This window comes from Bison bison, unplaced genomic scaffold (genome assembly GCF_000754665.1).
Source record: "Bison bison bison isolate TAMUID 2011002044 unplaced genomic scaffold, Bison_UMD1.0 scf7180017864471, whole genome shotgun sequence".
Lineage (NCBI taxonomy): Eukaryota > Metazoa > Chordata > Mammalia > Artiodactyla > Bovidae > Bison > Bison bison.
Genome location: NW_011495032.1, coordinates 20,314,745 through 20,331,600, shown reverse-complemented (window position 1 = coordinate 20,331,600; position 16,856 = coordinate 20,314,745). Strand labels below are relative to the sequence as shown.

At 42.7% G+C, this 16,856-nt stretch overlaps 1 protein-coding gene across 3 annotated transcripts in view; it reads left to right on the top strand.

The window, feature by feature from the left end:
• The window catches only part of RFTN2 (raftlin family member 2), a 78,704-nt gene that overhangs the window by 24,978 nt on the left and 36,870 nt on the right, over positions 1-16,856 (top strand). For all 3 annotated transcript variants that reach the window (XM_010860909.1, XM_010860910.1, XM_010860911.1), the window contains exons 7-8: positions 8,246-8,367; positions 9,535-9,638. In XM_010860909.1, the coding sequence (XP_010859211.1) occupies positions 8,246-8,367; positions 9,535-9,638 (226 nt within the window). The remainder of the gene's footprint in view (positions 1-8,245; positions 8,368-9,534; positions 9,639-16,856) is intronic.

Here is a 16,856-nt window from a genome sequence, read left to right as displayed (position 1 = left end):
CGGTAGTTTGAGCATTCTTTGGCATTGCCTTTCTTTGGGATTGGAATGAAAACTGACCTTTTTCAGTCCTGTGGCCACTGCTGAGTTTTCCAAATTTGTTGACATACTGAGTGCAGCACTTTCACAGCATCATCTTTTAGGATTTGAAAGAGCTCAACTGGAATTCCATCACCTCCTCTAGCTTTATTCATAAGCTAGATGCTTATGAACCTTTGATGCTTCCTAAGGCCCACTTGACTTCACATTCCAGGATGTCTGGCTGTAGGTGAGTAATCACATCATTGTGATTATCTGGGTCATGAAGATCTTTTTTGTACAGTTCTTCTGTGTGTTCTTGCCATCTCTTCTTAATATCTTCTGCTTGTGTTGGGTCCATATCATTTCTGTCCTTTATGGAGTCCATCTTTGCATGAAATGTTACCTTGGTATCTCTAGTTTTCTTGAAGAGATCTCTAGTTGTTCCCATTCTGTTGTTTTCCTCTATTTCTTTGCATTGATTGCTGAGGAAGGCTTTCTTATCTCTCCTTACTATTCTTTGGAACTCTGCATTCAAATGGGTATATATCTTTCCTTTTCTCCTTTGCTTTTCGTTTCTCTTCTTTTCACAGCTATTTGTAAGGCCTCCCCAGACAGCCATTTTGCTTTTTTGCATTTTTTTTTCTTGGGGATGATCTTGATCCCTGTCTCCTGTACAATGTCATGAACCTCCATCCATAGTTCATCAGGCACTCTATCTATCAGATCTAGTCCCTTCAGTCTATTTCTCACTTCCACTGTATAATCATAAGTGATTTGATTTAGGTCATACCTGAATGGTCTAGTGGTTTGCCCCACATTCTTCAATTTAAGTCTGAATTTGGCAATTGCACATGCAACTTTAATGTAAAATCTTAACAATCCTGTGTGGTACTATTGTAATGTTTGCTGTTGGGTTGTAACTATCAGAAATAGACAAACCTCGGTGTGATCAACTAGTAGAATTTTCCGAGTAAGATGTACTACAGCAGCCCAATCAGGAGGCATATGATGGCATTTAACAATTACTATCCAAATTTATTACACTAGCCCAGTTTCGGATGGGAGAAGGCAATGGCAACCCACTCCAGTACTCTTGCCTGGAAAATATCATGGATGGAGGAGCCTTAAAGGCTGCAGTCCATGGGGCGCTAAGAGTCAGACACAACTGAGTGTCTTCACTTTTACTTTTTACTTTCATGCATTGGAGAAGGACATGGCAACCCACTCCCGAGTTCTTGCCTGGAGAATCCCAGGGACGGGGGAGCCTGGTATGTTGCCATCTATGGAGTCGCACAGAGTCGGATATGACTGAAGCAATTTAGCAGCAGCAGCAGCAGCCCAGTTTTGAATACTACCTACCATGTCCTCCTCTCTAAACCCAACTCCTCCTAAAATTTGTACAGAAAAATAAACTTTGGTTCAGAAAATGATCTATATTTATTTATGCTTTTCCCTTATCTTTCATCTCTATCTAATCTTCTTTTAGTTATAATGGATATGTAATCATTTGTCTGTCACAAAAACAAGCAAAACTTTCCAAAAATTATTTCTAAGAAAAGTGTTTTTTGTTGTTTTTTTTTTTTTTCAAAAGAGATTAGTGCTAAAAGAAAAGAAAAAAAAGATAGTAAGGAGACTGGAAAAATGCATTAAGAAGAATGGAGTTTATGCAGATCAGGATAGTTAGGGACCATGATTCACTGAGGTTAGAGAGAGGAATGAAAAAGCAAACCAGATGAGATCTCAATAAACCTCATTATTATTAGATCAGCCTAGTGATGCCTTAACTAATACAACTAAAGATTTTGGTTGTTTAAATTTGTCAAATCGTGTTCCAAATTTAACTAGCAACCAAGAGTAAGGATCTAGTTCATTGGAGCACCCCAAAATACAGCCCCTTGCATAGTGTTTGGCACTTAGCAAGTACTCAATAAAGATTTAATAGTATTTTTGGTTATTGGAAACTTCTTCCAAGTTGATCTTTTATGGAAACAGCCAGATCTGATATAAAGCCTGTGGACTTTAGTATTTAAACAGTTTAAATTCTGTGTCTTCTACTTAGAGCTGTGTGACCTGGGGAAGTTAGTTGAGCTCACTGAGCCTCAGTTTCCTAAAAGGGGTGTAAAAACATTTCTAACTGTTGTGAGAATTTGGTAAGATACACTATGTACAAAGTGACTCCCACAGTGCCTCACCCACTGTCAGCGTTCATTTTCTGGGATTGGTTTTCTCTCCTGACACTTAGAAGATGTTCTTACAATACTTTTAGTATGAATCAGCTATTTGGAGGTCAGTTTATGCTTCACATGTTTCTCTCTCTGTGTCTATGTCTTGCTCTTCCCTCCAAAAAGTCTAAGTTAAAGCCATTCAAAACAGGGGCTGGGGTGTGTGGAATTCCCTGGCAGTCCAATGGTTAAGACTCCATGCTTTCACTATCAAGGCCTGGGTTCCATTCCTGGTCAGGGAACTAGGATATCCTGCAAGCTGCGTGATGTGGCCAAAAAAAACTTTAAAGAACCATTCCAAATTTTGGATTATGACTAATTGCTTAAGGAAAGACAAAGAAATCCTCCTTTCACAATGTCTTTCAGGCATCCCTGCCTTGAGCCTTGCCTGGTGGAAATAAAATTAGCCACAGCAGTTGCCAGCCAGAGGCTCTGTAGGGCTTTTGTTCTTGAAGCCTCAGAAGCTATTTAGAGAGCCCCAGGGAGAGTCTCTCCCTGTCAGCAGCTCCGGAATGTCTCATTAGGCGTGTTGCATTGCAGGCCATGCCAAGCCCTAATGAGTCATGGTCTGTAAGGTCTGGTGACTGGGTGTGTCACTCAGGACTTTCCTGGGAGTACACAGGGAAGCTGTGGAGGGGAAATTGTGACCTGTGCCTGTGTCACCATGAGAAGAAAGTCAGAGGCTGAAGGGGCCACTTTGTCCTAGAACATCTGATGCCTGACATCCAAAGCACGTAGGGGACAATGCATATTTTGTTTTGTTGCTCCCATCCTCTTCCAAAATACTGTCAGAAGCCAGCCCACACATGAGGACAAGCACAAAACCAGATATTGCTCAGAAATTTAAATATATTACTCCACAAATCTCATTCTATAAAATTCTCCAGAAACAGAGAGAAGTGGAAAAAAAAAATTTAAGTCAAGAAAGTCATGGTGGAAATATTGTAAGGTCTGTGAAATTCCTCTTCAGTGCCCTTTCCCACTCACTTTCGAAGCCTTTTCTGTTTTGAAAAGTCCCACACACAGGGGCACCCAGGGACCCTCCTGCTGTTCTTGTGGCCCGAGGGTCTCACTGCATGACTTTCTCCTGTTCCTGGCCTTCTCCAGCATCTGGCCTTCTCCAAACTGGCCTGCAGCTGGGTTCTCTGCACACTTAAAACTCCCAAATGAATCCAGAGGAGCCTACAAGAGGCTTATCCAATTATGCCAATAGAGACAAAGCACTTTATTCTACCAGAACATGTAGAGATCCAGCGGGCAGCTGACATGGATGAGATGGTCAACTCTACCAACTGGTACAGAACACACACACACACACACACACACACACACAAACACAACACTTGAGGTTATTACACTTCACTAGCCTACCAATGCCCACCACCCTCAGAGCATAGCCTCTTCCTACCTATGATATACCCACATCTGAAGGCTACACTTTCATTTTTTGTGGATTCTTTTTAGACTTCACTTGATAGTCATTTCAGTCTCTTCACTCCTATAAAAATGCTTGTGTGGAGTTGGAGGTGTATCAGAATGAAAAGTAGGGTAGAGTAATGGCACTGAAACATGTATGTATTCATTTCATATATACATATATGTATGTATGTGCTACTGTGCATAGTTGCTCAATCCTGTCCTGCTCTTTTCGATCCCATGTACTGAGCTCACTGGGCTCCTCTCTCCATGGGGATTCTCCAGGCAAGAATACTGGAGTGGGTTGCCATGCTCTCCTCCAAGGGATCTTCCTGACCCAGGTATTGAACCCAAGTCTCCTTCATTTCAGGCAGACTCTTTACTGCTAAGCCACCAGGGAAACTCCATATGTATATAGATATATATATATATATACATATATATATACACACCAGGCCGTAGGTCTGGCACATGGGGTTTATACTGATGAGCAAAATGGATGTCTTCCCTATTCTTAAAAGCTAACCACAGGGCTTCCTTAGCAGTCCAGTGGTTAAGACTTGTGTTTCCATTGAGAGGGCACAGGTTCCGTCCCAGGTCAGGAGAAACTAAGATCTCACGTATTACTCACAGCAAGGCCAGAAAAAAAAAAAAAACTGAGAAGCAGTGGATCAGGTCAATTCTTTGTAACTTTTTAATATTATGCACACATGCTCAATCACTTTGCTGCTGCTGCTGCATCACTTCAGTTGTGTCCGACTCTATTCGACCCCATAGACGGCTCCCCCGTCCCTGGGATTCTCCAGGCAAGAACACTAGAGTGGGTTGCCATTTCCTTCTCCAATGCATGAAAGTGAAAAGTGAAAGTGAAGTCGCTCAGTTGTGTCTGACTCTTAGTGACCCCATGGACTGCAGCCCACCAGGCTCCTCCGTCCATGGGATTTTCCAGGCAAGATTACTGGAGTGGGGTGCCATTGCCTTCTCCGTCAATCACTTTAGTCGTGTCCAACTCTTTGTTATCCTATGGACTGTTGCCTGCCAGGTTCCTCTGTCCATGGGATTCTCCAGGCAAGAATACTAGAGTGGGTTGCCATTCCCTCCTCCGGGGGACTAAACCTGCGTCTCCTGCACTGTGGGCGGATTCTTTACCCACTGAGCCATCTGAGAAGCCCTCTGCACACATAGAAAATGATAATGTTGTACATCATGTGAAATGCCAGGCTGGATGAAGCATAAGCTTTAATCAAGATTGCTGGGAGAAATATCAATAACCTCAGATATGCAGATGACACCACCCTTATGGCAGAAAGCGAGGAGGAATGAAAAAGCCTCTTGATGAAGGTGAGAGAGTAGAGTGAAAAAGTTGGCTTAAAACTCAACATTAAAAAAAACTAAGATCACGACATCTGGTCCCATCACTTCATGGCAAATAGATGGGGAAATAATGGAAACAGTGAGAGACTTTATTTCCTTGGGCTCCAAAATCACTATAGATGGTGACTGCAGCCATGAATTTTAAAGACACTTGCTCCTTGGAAGAAAAGCTATGGCAAACCTAAACAGTGCATTAGCAGAGACTTTACTTTGCCAACAAAGGTCCATATAGTCAAAGGTATGGTTTTTCCAGTAGCCATGTATGGATGTGAGAGTTGGACCATAAAGAAGGTTAAGCACCGAAGAATTGATGCTTTTGAACTGTGGTGTTGGAGAAGACCCTTGAGAGTCCCTTGGACTGAAAGGAGATCAAAGCAGTCAATTCTAAAGGAATTCAATCCTGAATATTCATTGGAAGGACTGATTCTGAAGCTGAAGCTCCAATACTTAGGCCACCTGATGCCAAGAGCCAGCTCATTAGAAAAGACCCTGATACTGGGAAAGGTTGAAGGCAGGAGGAGAAGGGGATGACAGAGGACGAGATGGTTGAATGGCAGCACCAACTCAATGGACATGAGTTTGAGCTCTGGGAGATTGTGAAGGACAGGGAAGCCTGGCATGCTCCAGTCCATGGGGTTACAAAGAGTCAGACACGATTGAGTGACTGAACAACAATATTGTAGGACACATAGATAGAAGAAGAAAAGCTGCTCTGGGCAGGAGGGGGCGCCCTGTACCTTAGTTCATCTGAACCCCATTCTAAGCACACCAGTGGGCCAAGGCACAAAGGGTGGAAAGGTCTGAGATACATGCTGTTAAGAGATGAGTCAGTTCAGGACAGTTGTTAAGTAATTGTTCAGAATTGTCACCTTACCCCAATAGCTGGAGTATAACACACCAAGCACCCCAATGGTCACTCCCCATGAGGCCTTCCCTGCCCCCCTCCCCAGCTACCACTTCTGTCAGGGAGAGTTTCTTAAGAGATAGAAATAGTCCCTCCTGGGAAGTTATCATTCTTCTGTGGCTCTGAGGACCAGAATGGTCCCTAAGAAAGCTTAGCCAGGGGACTTGGGGAGATCTAAAGTGAGAAGGAATGTCTTTTGTTTTTAACTAAAGTTATAAGATACAAGGAGATCCAACCAGTCCATCCTAAAGGAGATCAGTCCTGGGTGTTCACTGGAAGGACTGATGTTGAAGCTGAAACTCCAATACTTTGGCCACCTGATGTAAAGAGCCGACTCATTTGAAAAGACCTTGATACTGGGAAAGATTGAAGGCAGGAGGAGAAGGGGACGACAGAGGATGAGATGGTTGGATGACATCACCAGCTCAATGGACATGGGTTTGGGTGAACTCCAGGAGTTGGTGATGGACAGGGAGGCCTGGCATGCTGTGGTTCATGGGGTCCCAAAGAGTTGGACACGATTGAGCAACTGAACTGAACTGAATAAGACACATAGAACAAGATGCATTAATCTTATGAGTACAACTGAATAGAAGACAAATGTTCAAGATACAGAACATTTCCTTATCCGTCAACTACTATATCTCAATATTGAGGGGTAAAAGGCAAAAAAAAAAAAAAAGGAAACAGAACATTTCCGAAATCCCAGAAGGCCTCCTCATGGCCCTTCCCCATTAATATCCTCCCATGCAGAGAGAAGCATTGTTCTGACTTCCAGCACCATAGATTAATTTTGCTTAGTTTTGAACTTCATGTAGGTTGAACTACACAGTATGTTTTATCTCCTCGCTTTTTTTCTCAACATAGTATCTCTGACAGTTATCCATGTTGTTGTATTCCAGTGAGTCTTTCTTTTTTATTCTTGGTGGTATTGCAGTGTGTGAGTCTACAACATTTTCATTCTTTTAAACCAAGAGAAGTTTAGAAGTACTTAGGAATCTCAATACTGAGAACAAGAAAACAGATACCACAAAACCCATAGTTCTCCAACTATATAATCCTAAAGTAAATAAGAAGAGATTACAATTAACTATATAATTATCAGAGTATATAATTATTCTTAAAGTTCATACCCCCATTCTAAAAAAGAACTTGAGGCAAATATACAATTTTAAAGATGGTCTTGGGATGCTCCAAACTGACGATCAAAAACAGGTTTAATTCTGTGGGTCACTTTGGTATGACAGTAGACAAGTACATTTAAAGGAAGTAGAACATATATTGTAGTTAGAATAGCAATTTCAACAAGTAAATTAAACTTTACTGGGTTTTGGGAACCATGCCGAACAAAGTAAATTCTTCATGTTATTCTGCCTGAACTGTAACTGATATAAAAATAGTAGTAGTGATTTTCTCTTAAAATTTTATAGCTCATTAATAAAAATGAAAACTTAAAATTACATTTGAATTACTTTGGTTTTTTTTGTTTGTTTGTTTTTTGGTTTTTAAACTTAATAGATGTTTTGAAAACTTTGTAGGTTATTATTTGGATAATCGTCCATCAAGGAAACTTTGATGTGCTGTATAAAAACAAAATGTTTAACCAGCACATGATCATGGGAAAATTGTAGGAGACAAAAGAATTTCCATAAAATCAGTTTAGTTTTGGCCAGCTGGTTATTGTCAACTGTTCAAAAAAATGTCAGAGAGGCCCTCCCTCAAAACTTCCTTCCCAGCAGGAATTCTTTTGACAATAACTTCTGTTTAGGATCTTCCTGTTACCATTCTTTTTTTTTTTTAAGCATCATTGAAGCAAAGAATTGTTCTGTATTTATGTTTTTTAAAATAATCTTACCTCACCTTGGTTTTGATATCACACTTGTAATTTCAAAGATTAATATTTTTGATGTTATTTTTCTTAGTGGTATGATTGACATACATACAACATGAAGAACAGAAACCAGCATTTGATTTCCAGGTGAAGGTGATTTCCAGATGTTTTTAGGCTTAGGAAATCCATTTGCTTCTCACTGTATGATATTATTTTATCTTGTGTTTGTTATTGTAGTCTTCATGTTTACAATTTGATTTTAATTCAGTTAGGTATAAAACTGTCTTAACTTTTGAAAAAAAAAAGAAAGAAATTACCTCAAAGAGAAGGGAAATGTCATAGATTCACCTAAAACAAGTATTTATTAATTGATATATTTTTCTTTCAGCTTCCTGTAAGGGTTGTTTATTAACCTTTTAGATGACCTGAAAAGACACTGAATATGTGCAACTCTCCTTAATTGTATCTTTTTCCTCACAGGGGATCAATTGTCGAAATCTTTGGAAGGAGTCTTTATCTATGAAGAAGAAGGGTCTGGAGTACCAGGATTCAGCAGGAAAGGAAATGATGCCATCGTAGTAGAACAATGGACAGTTATTGAGGTAAACTGTGTTTTTTTTATAATTTGGCTTTACTTTTATATTGAGTTTTACATTTAGATCTTCATTGCCTAACACAGACAATATTCTTCAAACACATGTTTATTCAGTGTTCAGAATTTCATCACAAATACTTGAACAAACTTCTTGCAAATTTGGGAAAAGGTGATTTGTTTTACTCAATGTTCAGATTTGTTTAAAGATAGCAAAATAATTATAGCAGTAGATTCCCAAACGTTCGACATTCTTATTCTAAACAACATCCTCGGCACTGAGATTCTCTGTACACAATGCCAAGACAACTAGATGAAAGTGGAAACAAATTCAGTCAATTTTGTCTTTGAGCAACCAATGTGACTGACTTTTTCACCTTGTGAATTGACTTTCAAAGGCAAAAATATCCAAAGGTATTCTCTCTCTCAGCAGACCAAATGTATACACACAGCATTGTCCTTCCTAATAAGAGGTGACTTTGCTGTCAGCATTGTGCACTCTGAATTCAGGTATCACCAAATGGACTGCCGTTGAGGTGTACAGACTGAATTCAGGTATATTTGCTGGTGTATGAGGCCCTCACTGACAGCCTCTCTCAAGGACACTTTCACCTTTCTGGCCTTGCCCAGTTTAGAGAGACATAGGCCATTTTCAAGGAAACTGGAAACCCCACTGAGGGAGGCACAAGGATGTGGGATAAGAGGAACAACTCCAAGTAAGAATCAATTCCAAGTGAGTGAAAAGCAGTGAACATTCTTTGCTCCTCTCACCTTTGACTCCTCAATGCTCACTCTCTACTCCAGTCCTCACTTCCCAGGCCCTAGACCAGTGTTTCTGAAAGTGTGGCCTCTACTTGGATCCAAATCACCCAGGGAGCTTTTTAAAATGCAAATTCCTAAGCCCCACCCTATACATTAAAGTTTGATGCCCAAACAAGACCTAGGGAAGGAAGGCCCAAACCTTAGAGAACCTCGCTCCACTCAGATCCCCAGGGTTTCTAGCTTGGTTGAATGGTTGGGAAGCAGCAGGAAGCAGAAAAGAAGACTGGAGCCAGTGAAACTGCACTTAATGGAGCATGAATGCCCCTTATCCCAACACTCCTCACCCTTATTGTCATCATTTGTGTAGCTGGTTGTCTTTGTCATTAGACTATGACCTCTGTGCTTATTCACGCAGGGTTGTGAAATCAAGACAGATTATGGTCCTCTGCTGCACACTCTGGCTGAGTTTGGATGGCTCCTGACAAGCGTGTTGCCTACTCCTATACTGAGACATGACAGGTAATGCTGAAGTACCTGACACACCCTCATTTCATGCTAAAACAGAGATCATCTGTAAGATAATGCAACCTAACAGTGCTTATATAAGGCCTACGAAAAGCATTTCACTGAACTTCTAATCTGATTTCATGGGCCTTGGAGATCAGCAAATCTAACCCTCTCTTGTTATATATATCCCTCAGTATCCATAAGGGATTTCTTCCAGGACCCCCATGGATACCAAAATCTGGGATGCTCAAGTCCCTTGTATAAATTGGCATGAAGTGTTACTCGCTCATTCGTGTCCAGCTCTTTGCCACCCCCACAGACTATAGCCCACCAGACTCCTCTGTCCATGGATTCTCCAGGCAAGAATACTGGAGTGGATTGCCATTCCATTCTCCAGGGGATCTTCCCAACCCAGGGATTAAACCCGGGTCTCCTGCATTGCAGGCAGATTCTTTGCCATCTGAGCCACCAGGGAGTTTTCAAATGTGGGGAGGGAATGGGGCAGGCAAAGAGAGGTTGACAGCATGTCCTGGTGTTTTGTAATGGACAGTCTATTCCAGGGCCCAAAACTGTTTGCTTGGTTCTTTGTAACCCTTTCCTCACCAAAGATAAAGGTAAAGTATGTTAGCCACATCTGACTCCTTGTGACCCCATGGACCATAACCCACCAGACACCTCCATGGGATTCTCTAGGCAAGAATACTGGAGTAGGTTTCCATGCCACCCTCCAAAGGATCTTCTCAACCCAGGGATCAAACCCAGGTCTCCTGCATTGCAGACAGGTTCTTTACCACCTGAGCCACGAGGGACACCCTATAAAGTGGCATAGTATTTGCATATAATCTACATGCAGCCCGTATACTTTCAGTCATCTCTAGATTATTTGAAATAGCTATACAATTTAAATGCTATGTACACAATTGCTGGCAAGTTCAAGTTTTGTTTTTTGGAACTTTCTGAAATTTTTTTCTCGAATATTTTCCATTGGCAGTTGGTAGAATCTGAACTGCAGATGCAGAGAGCCAACTGTGCATACAAGCTATTATTAAAGGCACCGCCTTCTCAAGGGCGTGTGAGTTCACATTGGCAGCGCCAGAGAAGGGGCAAAGTAGACCAACTCCCAATTCACTGCAGCTTCCAGGACTCAGAAGTGCCCCTCCCTTCAAAGGCCGTACTACTATGCCTCCTTTTTCCAACTTGAGATGCTGACTCTTCCCTAGAGTGAAGATTGAGTGGATATGAATCTGCAAACAGAAAATACAGCCCTGTCTGCGGGACCCTTCGTCCTGCTCTTGTGCACTGCCTGTGTGAAACTGCCCTCAGTCCAGCACACAGCTAGGGTTAGAGCTGCAGTGGGGCCCAGAGGGTGGGATGGAGAGACAACAGCGCTTCTGCCTCCATTCCGCCCCTCCAGTGTGGGGGGAAGGGTAGCTCTCTCCTGCACCATGAACTTGTTTTCTGTTTCCACTAAAATAAACACTTACATTAGAACCACTTCAAAAATACCAACTTTTCCTTTTGTCCTATTCCTGGGGAAGGAAAAGATCGAGTTGTTATTTTTTTGTTTGTTTGGAAAAAGAGACAAATTAGGCCCTCTGTATGAAGTGCTTTGCTGTCCCTTGGACTCAGAGATATTCCCTCTGCTCTATTTGGCATCCAGAAAATGACTGACTGCCAAGGCTGTCCTGTCTGGGCTGGTACAACCTGCAGAGGACAGCACAGTGTTGCCTGGGCCTTCCCTTTGAGCAGAGGCAACTGGACCACAGCTTAACACTGATAGCGTAGCTAAGGGAAGCAACTCCCCCTTCCTTGAGGAGGAGGATCCACCCTTTAGTTTAGCAACTTTACCCCTGCCCAATAACACTACCTCCCCACAAACTTTAAAAACATTGAATTGACATGGTTATATAATAAAGCCACACCTTCTTCAGGTGGGGAAAGGGATAAAAGTGGATACAGGGTAAAGACACTCAGGCTTTAAAAGGAGAGGTTGCTGCTGCTGCTGCTGCTAAGTCGCTTCAGTCGTGTCCAACTCTGTGTGACCCCATAGATGGCAGCCCACTAGGCTCCTCTGTCCCTGGGATTCTCCAGGCAAGAATACTGGAGTGGGTTGCCATTTCCTTCTCCAATGCATGAAAGTGAAAAGTGAAAGTGAAGTTGCTCAGTCGTGTCCGACTCTTAGTGACCCCATGGACTGGAGCCTACCAGGCTCCTCCATCCATGGGATTTTCCAGGCAAGAGTACTGGAGTGGGGTGCCATTGCCTTCTCCGAAAGGAGAGGTTAGAAGTAAGCAAAACAGTCTTTTCTTCTCAGAGATTTATTGGTAACTGTTCTCAAATTGTGAGTGGTAGCTCTCTGAATCATTACTCAGCTTCTAAAAGTCTGTGACATAGAGGCTTCCCTGGAGGCTCAAGGTAAAGAATCCTCCTGCCAATGCAGGAGACACAGGTTTGATCCCAGGTCTGAGAAATTCCTCATGTGGAGGAGCAGCTAAGCTGGAGTGCCACAGCTAGTGAGCCTGTGCTCTAGAGAGCTCAACTACTGAGCCCACATGCTGCAACTGCTGAAGGTTGTGCACCCTAGAGCTGTGCTCTGAAACAAGAGAAGCCACTGAAATGAGAGGCCTGCACACCACAACTGGCGAGTAGCCCCCGCTCGCCATGACTAGAGAAAAGCCAGTGCAGCAATGAAGACCCAGCACAGCGAAAAATAAATTAATTATTATTTTTTTTAATCTGTGACACATCTGTCAGATCACAGGACAGCAGTAATTCTCAAGATTTGGCCTTCAGACCAAGCGATGTGAACACTGTGAAATGCCTGGGAATATACACATGCTGGAGGCTTATCCCAGCAGGACAGTTAGAGGCTCCAAGGGTAGGGTCCATGAAGCTCCATTTTCACAAGCTTCAGAATCTCATCAACATTTGAGGAACTTTGCATAGGTGGTGAAAAAAGAAAGAAATTCCACTTCCCTGCCACCCCTCACCTTCCATCTGCCAAGTCAGTGGTCTACCTGACTCACCCTCCAATCTCCCTCAGAATAACTTCTGTATTTAGCCTCCTCATTTCTCCTAGGTGTATAATTTAGGGCATCATTGACCCTTCCTAAAAGTCCTCTAAGGTCTGAACCTTTCATGTTCCTTTTTTTCCCAGTGGAAAATATATTTATCATTCCTCTTTCCTATTAACTCAGGACTTCCATTCCCATGAGTCTAAATATTTCCTAAAGTGATATGAATGACCAGCCAGGCTCTAGATTAGATAGCAAGACTAAAAGGTTGGATGCTGAGCAATAGAACATGGGCTGCCACTCGCTGAGCAACTCCTGTTTGGTTTGGGAATGAGAACAGGACTGAGACCACAGGTGGGAAGGAACACATCTCAAGTATACTGTGATAGGAGAGGGTGGTGGAGCCAGAGCGATGCTTTGCCTGACCACCTTGTCCTGTGTGTCAAACAGCATAAGCGTCACAGGCTAGATCAAGTGATTAGGAGGCTCTCTGGAGTGGGGAGGGGCTGTCTGCTGTCCTTGGGGAAGAGGTAGCACTGCTGCCTCACCACAGTCCCAGTTTCCTCTGTACCCCTGTGTGTGCATGTGCTTAGTATGCTTAGTCGCTCAGTCGTGTCTGACTCTTTGTGACCGTATGGACTGTAGCCTGTCAGGCTCCTCTGTTCATGGGATTCTCCAGGCAAGATTTCGAGAGTGGGTTGCCATGCCCTCCTCCAGGGGATCTTCCCAACCCAGGGATCAAATCCAGGTCTCCCGCACTGCACACAGATTCTTTACCGACTGAGCACCAGGGAAGCCCAGTGTACTGCCAGTATCCACCAAGATGCTGTGGAGACAGAATGGACCTTACAGGCCCTCCTTGTGAAGGCTCATCTTTATGTGCAATTAAACTAGCAATGGGGCATGAATTTCCTTGTAGTCCAGTGGTTAGGTTTCCGTGTTTTCACTGTAGTGGCCTGGGTTCAAAACCTGATTGAGGAACTGTGCCACACACTGAGCTGGCACAACCAAAAAAAAAAAAAAAGCAAGGGGGCTCCTAGGACCCTCCAGGGCCCTGCAAGCCAGCAGACTTGTCACCCAGCCTCACCCATCAGTGTCTGGCACAAACCTCCACACAGGGTTGGGCCTTTTTATTCTTGTCCGAATATCCTGTCCCTGTGACAGTCACACGCTGGTCTTAGCTGCTTCAGTACACACAGAATAGTAGTCACCTTCAGCCAGGTCATCTTTAAACATCAATAAACATATTACATACAGTTCATCTTGGTCCAGGTAGAGGATAGAGCCTAAAAGTTTTTAGTTTCTGAAACTAGAAGAATGGTTCAGGCTTTGAGATACACAGATCTCATCTGAATTACACCATCACCATTTACCAGCTATATGACTTGGTTAACTTCTTTGAGTCTCAATTTCCTCATCTGGAAAATGATATAATAATATCAGTTTCACTGGATTATCATGATGTTTGAGTGTGATAAAGCAGGGTCTGTGCATGATATCTTTCCTAAATCAAGATATTTCAGAAAATGGAAACACTGTAGTTCACTGTATACAAAATCAGCACTGAGTATTACAAACCAATAAAACCAATTCAAAAGACAAATAAATAATGACACTATAAAAGTTCATGCCTATACATGATGCTTGCACTCAGAAAAACAAATGTTATCATCTTTCTTTTTGGGCCCACATGTCTTAAAACATAACTTAGAACCAGTAAAAACTTTCTTCCTAAATATTTTGAACTCATATACAACAATTGTGTCTTAAGCAACTTTCAATTTTTTTCTACTCTATCATGTAAGCCATAATTTGAATGGTCTCTACATGAAGTATTTTCTTTCATTACTCAAATATATCCTGTTAGATACAGAAAACAAGCTTGTGGTTACCAAAAGGAGGAGAGAAAGCAGGAGGAACAAATTAGGGATTGGGATTAACAGATACAAACTGCTACATTTACAATAGATAAGCAACAAAGATATATTTTTTATTTATTTTTGATTGAACGATAATTGCTTTACAGTATTGTGTTGGTTTCTACCAAACATCAACATGAATCAGCCATAGGTTTACCCAACAAAGATATGTTGTATAGCCCAGGGAATTATACCTGTTACCCAAAAACTGCATTTGCCTCTTGGTGGGTATCTAGTCAAAAGTTACAATGAAGCCAAAGATCAGGAAAAGCAAGGATTTATTACTTACAGCAAGTAAGGAGACCATGGAGGATCTTTTCCAAAGTGGTGTCTCCCCAAACAGCAAAACTGGCCTGGGGCAGGGGGAGTGGTAGTGAGATGGGGAGTGGTTTGGTATATGTGTATTCATGAAGGGGCTTGAGCAGAGGAGAATTCGGCATAGAATCAGGGTAAATGTTGACCAGAGTCCAAGCTTTCAGTCAATTCAGTCACTCAGTCTTGTCCAACTCTTTGCGACCCCATGAATCACAGCACGCTAGACCTCCCTGTCCATCACCAACTCCCGGAATTCACCCAAACTCATGTGCATTGAGTCGGTGATGCCATCCAGCCATCTCATCCTTTGTTGTCCCCTTCTCCTTCTGCCCCCAATCCCTCCCAGCATCAGGGTCTTTTCCAATGAGTCAACTCTTTGCATGAGGTGGCCAAAGTATTGGAGTTTCAGCCTCAGCATCAGTCCTTCCAATGAACACCCAGGACTGGTCTCCTTTAGAATGGACTGGTTGGATGTCCTTGCAGGCCAAGGGACTCTCAAGAGTCTTCTCCAACACCACAGTTCAAAAGCATCCATTCTTCGGTGCTCAGCTTTCTTCACAGTCCAACTCTCACATCCATACATGACCACAGGAAAAACCATAGCCTTGACTAGATGAACCTTTATTGGCAAAGTAATGTCTCTGCTTTTGAATATGCTATCTAAGGTGGTCATAACTTTCCTTCCAAGGAGTAAGTGTCTTTTAATTTCATGGCTGCAATCACCATCTGCAGTGATTTTGGAGCCCCCCAAAATAAAGTCTGACACTGTTTCCACTGTTTCCCCATCTATTTGCCATGAAGTGGTGGGACTAGATGCCATGATCTTAGTTTTCTAAATGTTGAGCTTTAAGCCAACTTCTTCACTCTCCTCTTTCACTTTCATCAAGAGGCTCTTTAGTTCCTCTTCACTTTCTGCCATAAGGATGGTGTCATCTGTATATCTGAGGTTACTGTTATTTCTCTCAATATTTCTTTCAATATTGATTCCAGCTTGACAAGCTTTAGTTGATTGAAATCACAAGGATCAGATAAGGTCTTATCATCTTTCCTTAGGCTCTGAGCAGGCTGGGATCAAAGCACATAGTCACAGCCCTCCATGTGGGTGGAGTCTTCTGCTCAACCTAAGATCTGTATCAGATTGCTATCCACATCCCTTGAGGAGGAATTAGGATTCTGTTTTATTGCTGATCTCCAGTAGCATATTGGGCACCTACTGACCTGGGGAGTTTCTCTTTCAGTATCCTATCATTTTGCCTTTTCATACTGTTCATGGGGTTCTGAAGGCAAGAATACTGAAGTGGTTTGCCATTCCCTTCTCCAGTGGACCACATTCTGTCAGATCTCTCCACCATGACCCGCCTGTCTTGGGTTGCCCCACGGGCATGGCTTAGTTTCATTGAGTTAGACAAGGCTGTGATCCTAGTGTGATTAGATTGACTAGTTTTCTGTGAGTATGGTTTCAGTGTGTTTGCCTTCTGATGCCCTTTTGCAACACCTACCGTCTTACTTGGGTTTCTCTTACCTTGGGCGTGGGGTATCTCTTCACGGCTGCTCCAGCAAAGCGCAGCCATTGCTCCTTACCATGGACGAGGGGTATCTCCTCACTGCCACCCTTCCTGTCCTTCAAAGTGGGATAGCTCCTCTAGGCCCTCCTGCGCTGGCACAGCCACAGCTCCTTGGACGTGGGGTTGCTACTGGAGATCAGTGGAGAAATAACTCCAGAAAGAATGAAGAGATAGAGCCAAAGCAAAAACAATATCCAGTTATGGATGTGACTGGTGATAGAAGCAAGGTCCGATGCTGTAAAGAGCAATATTGCATAGGAACCTGGAATGTCAGGTCCATGAATCAAGGCAAGTTGGAAGTGGTCAAACAAGAGATGGCAAGAGTGAATGTTGACATTCTAGGAATCAGCGAACTGAAATGGACTGGAATGGGTGAATTTAACTCAGATGACCATTATATCTACTACTGTGGGCAGG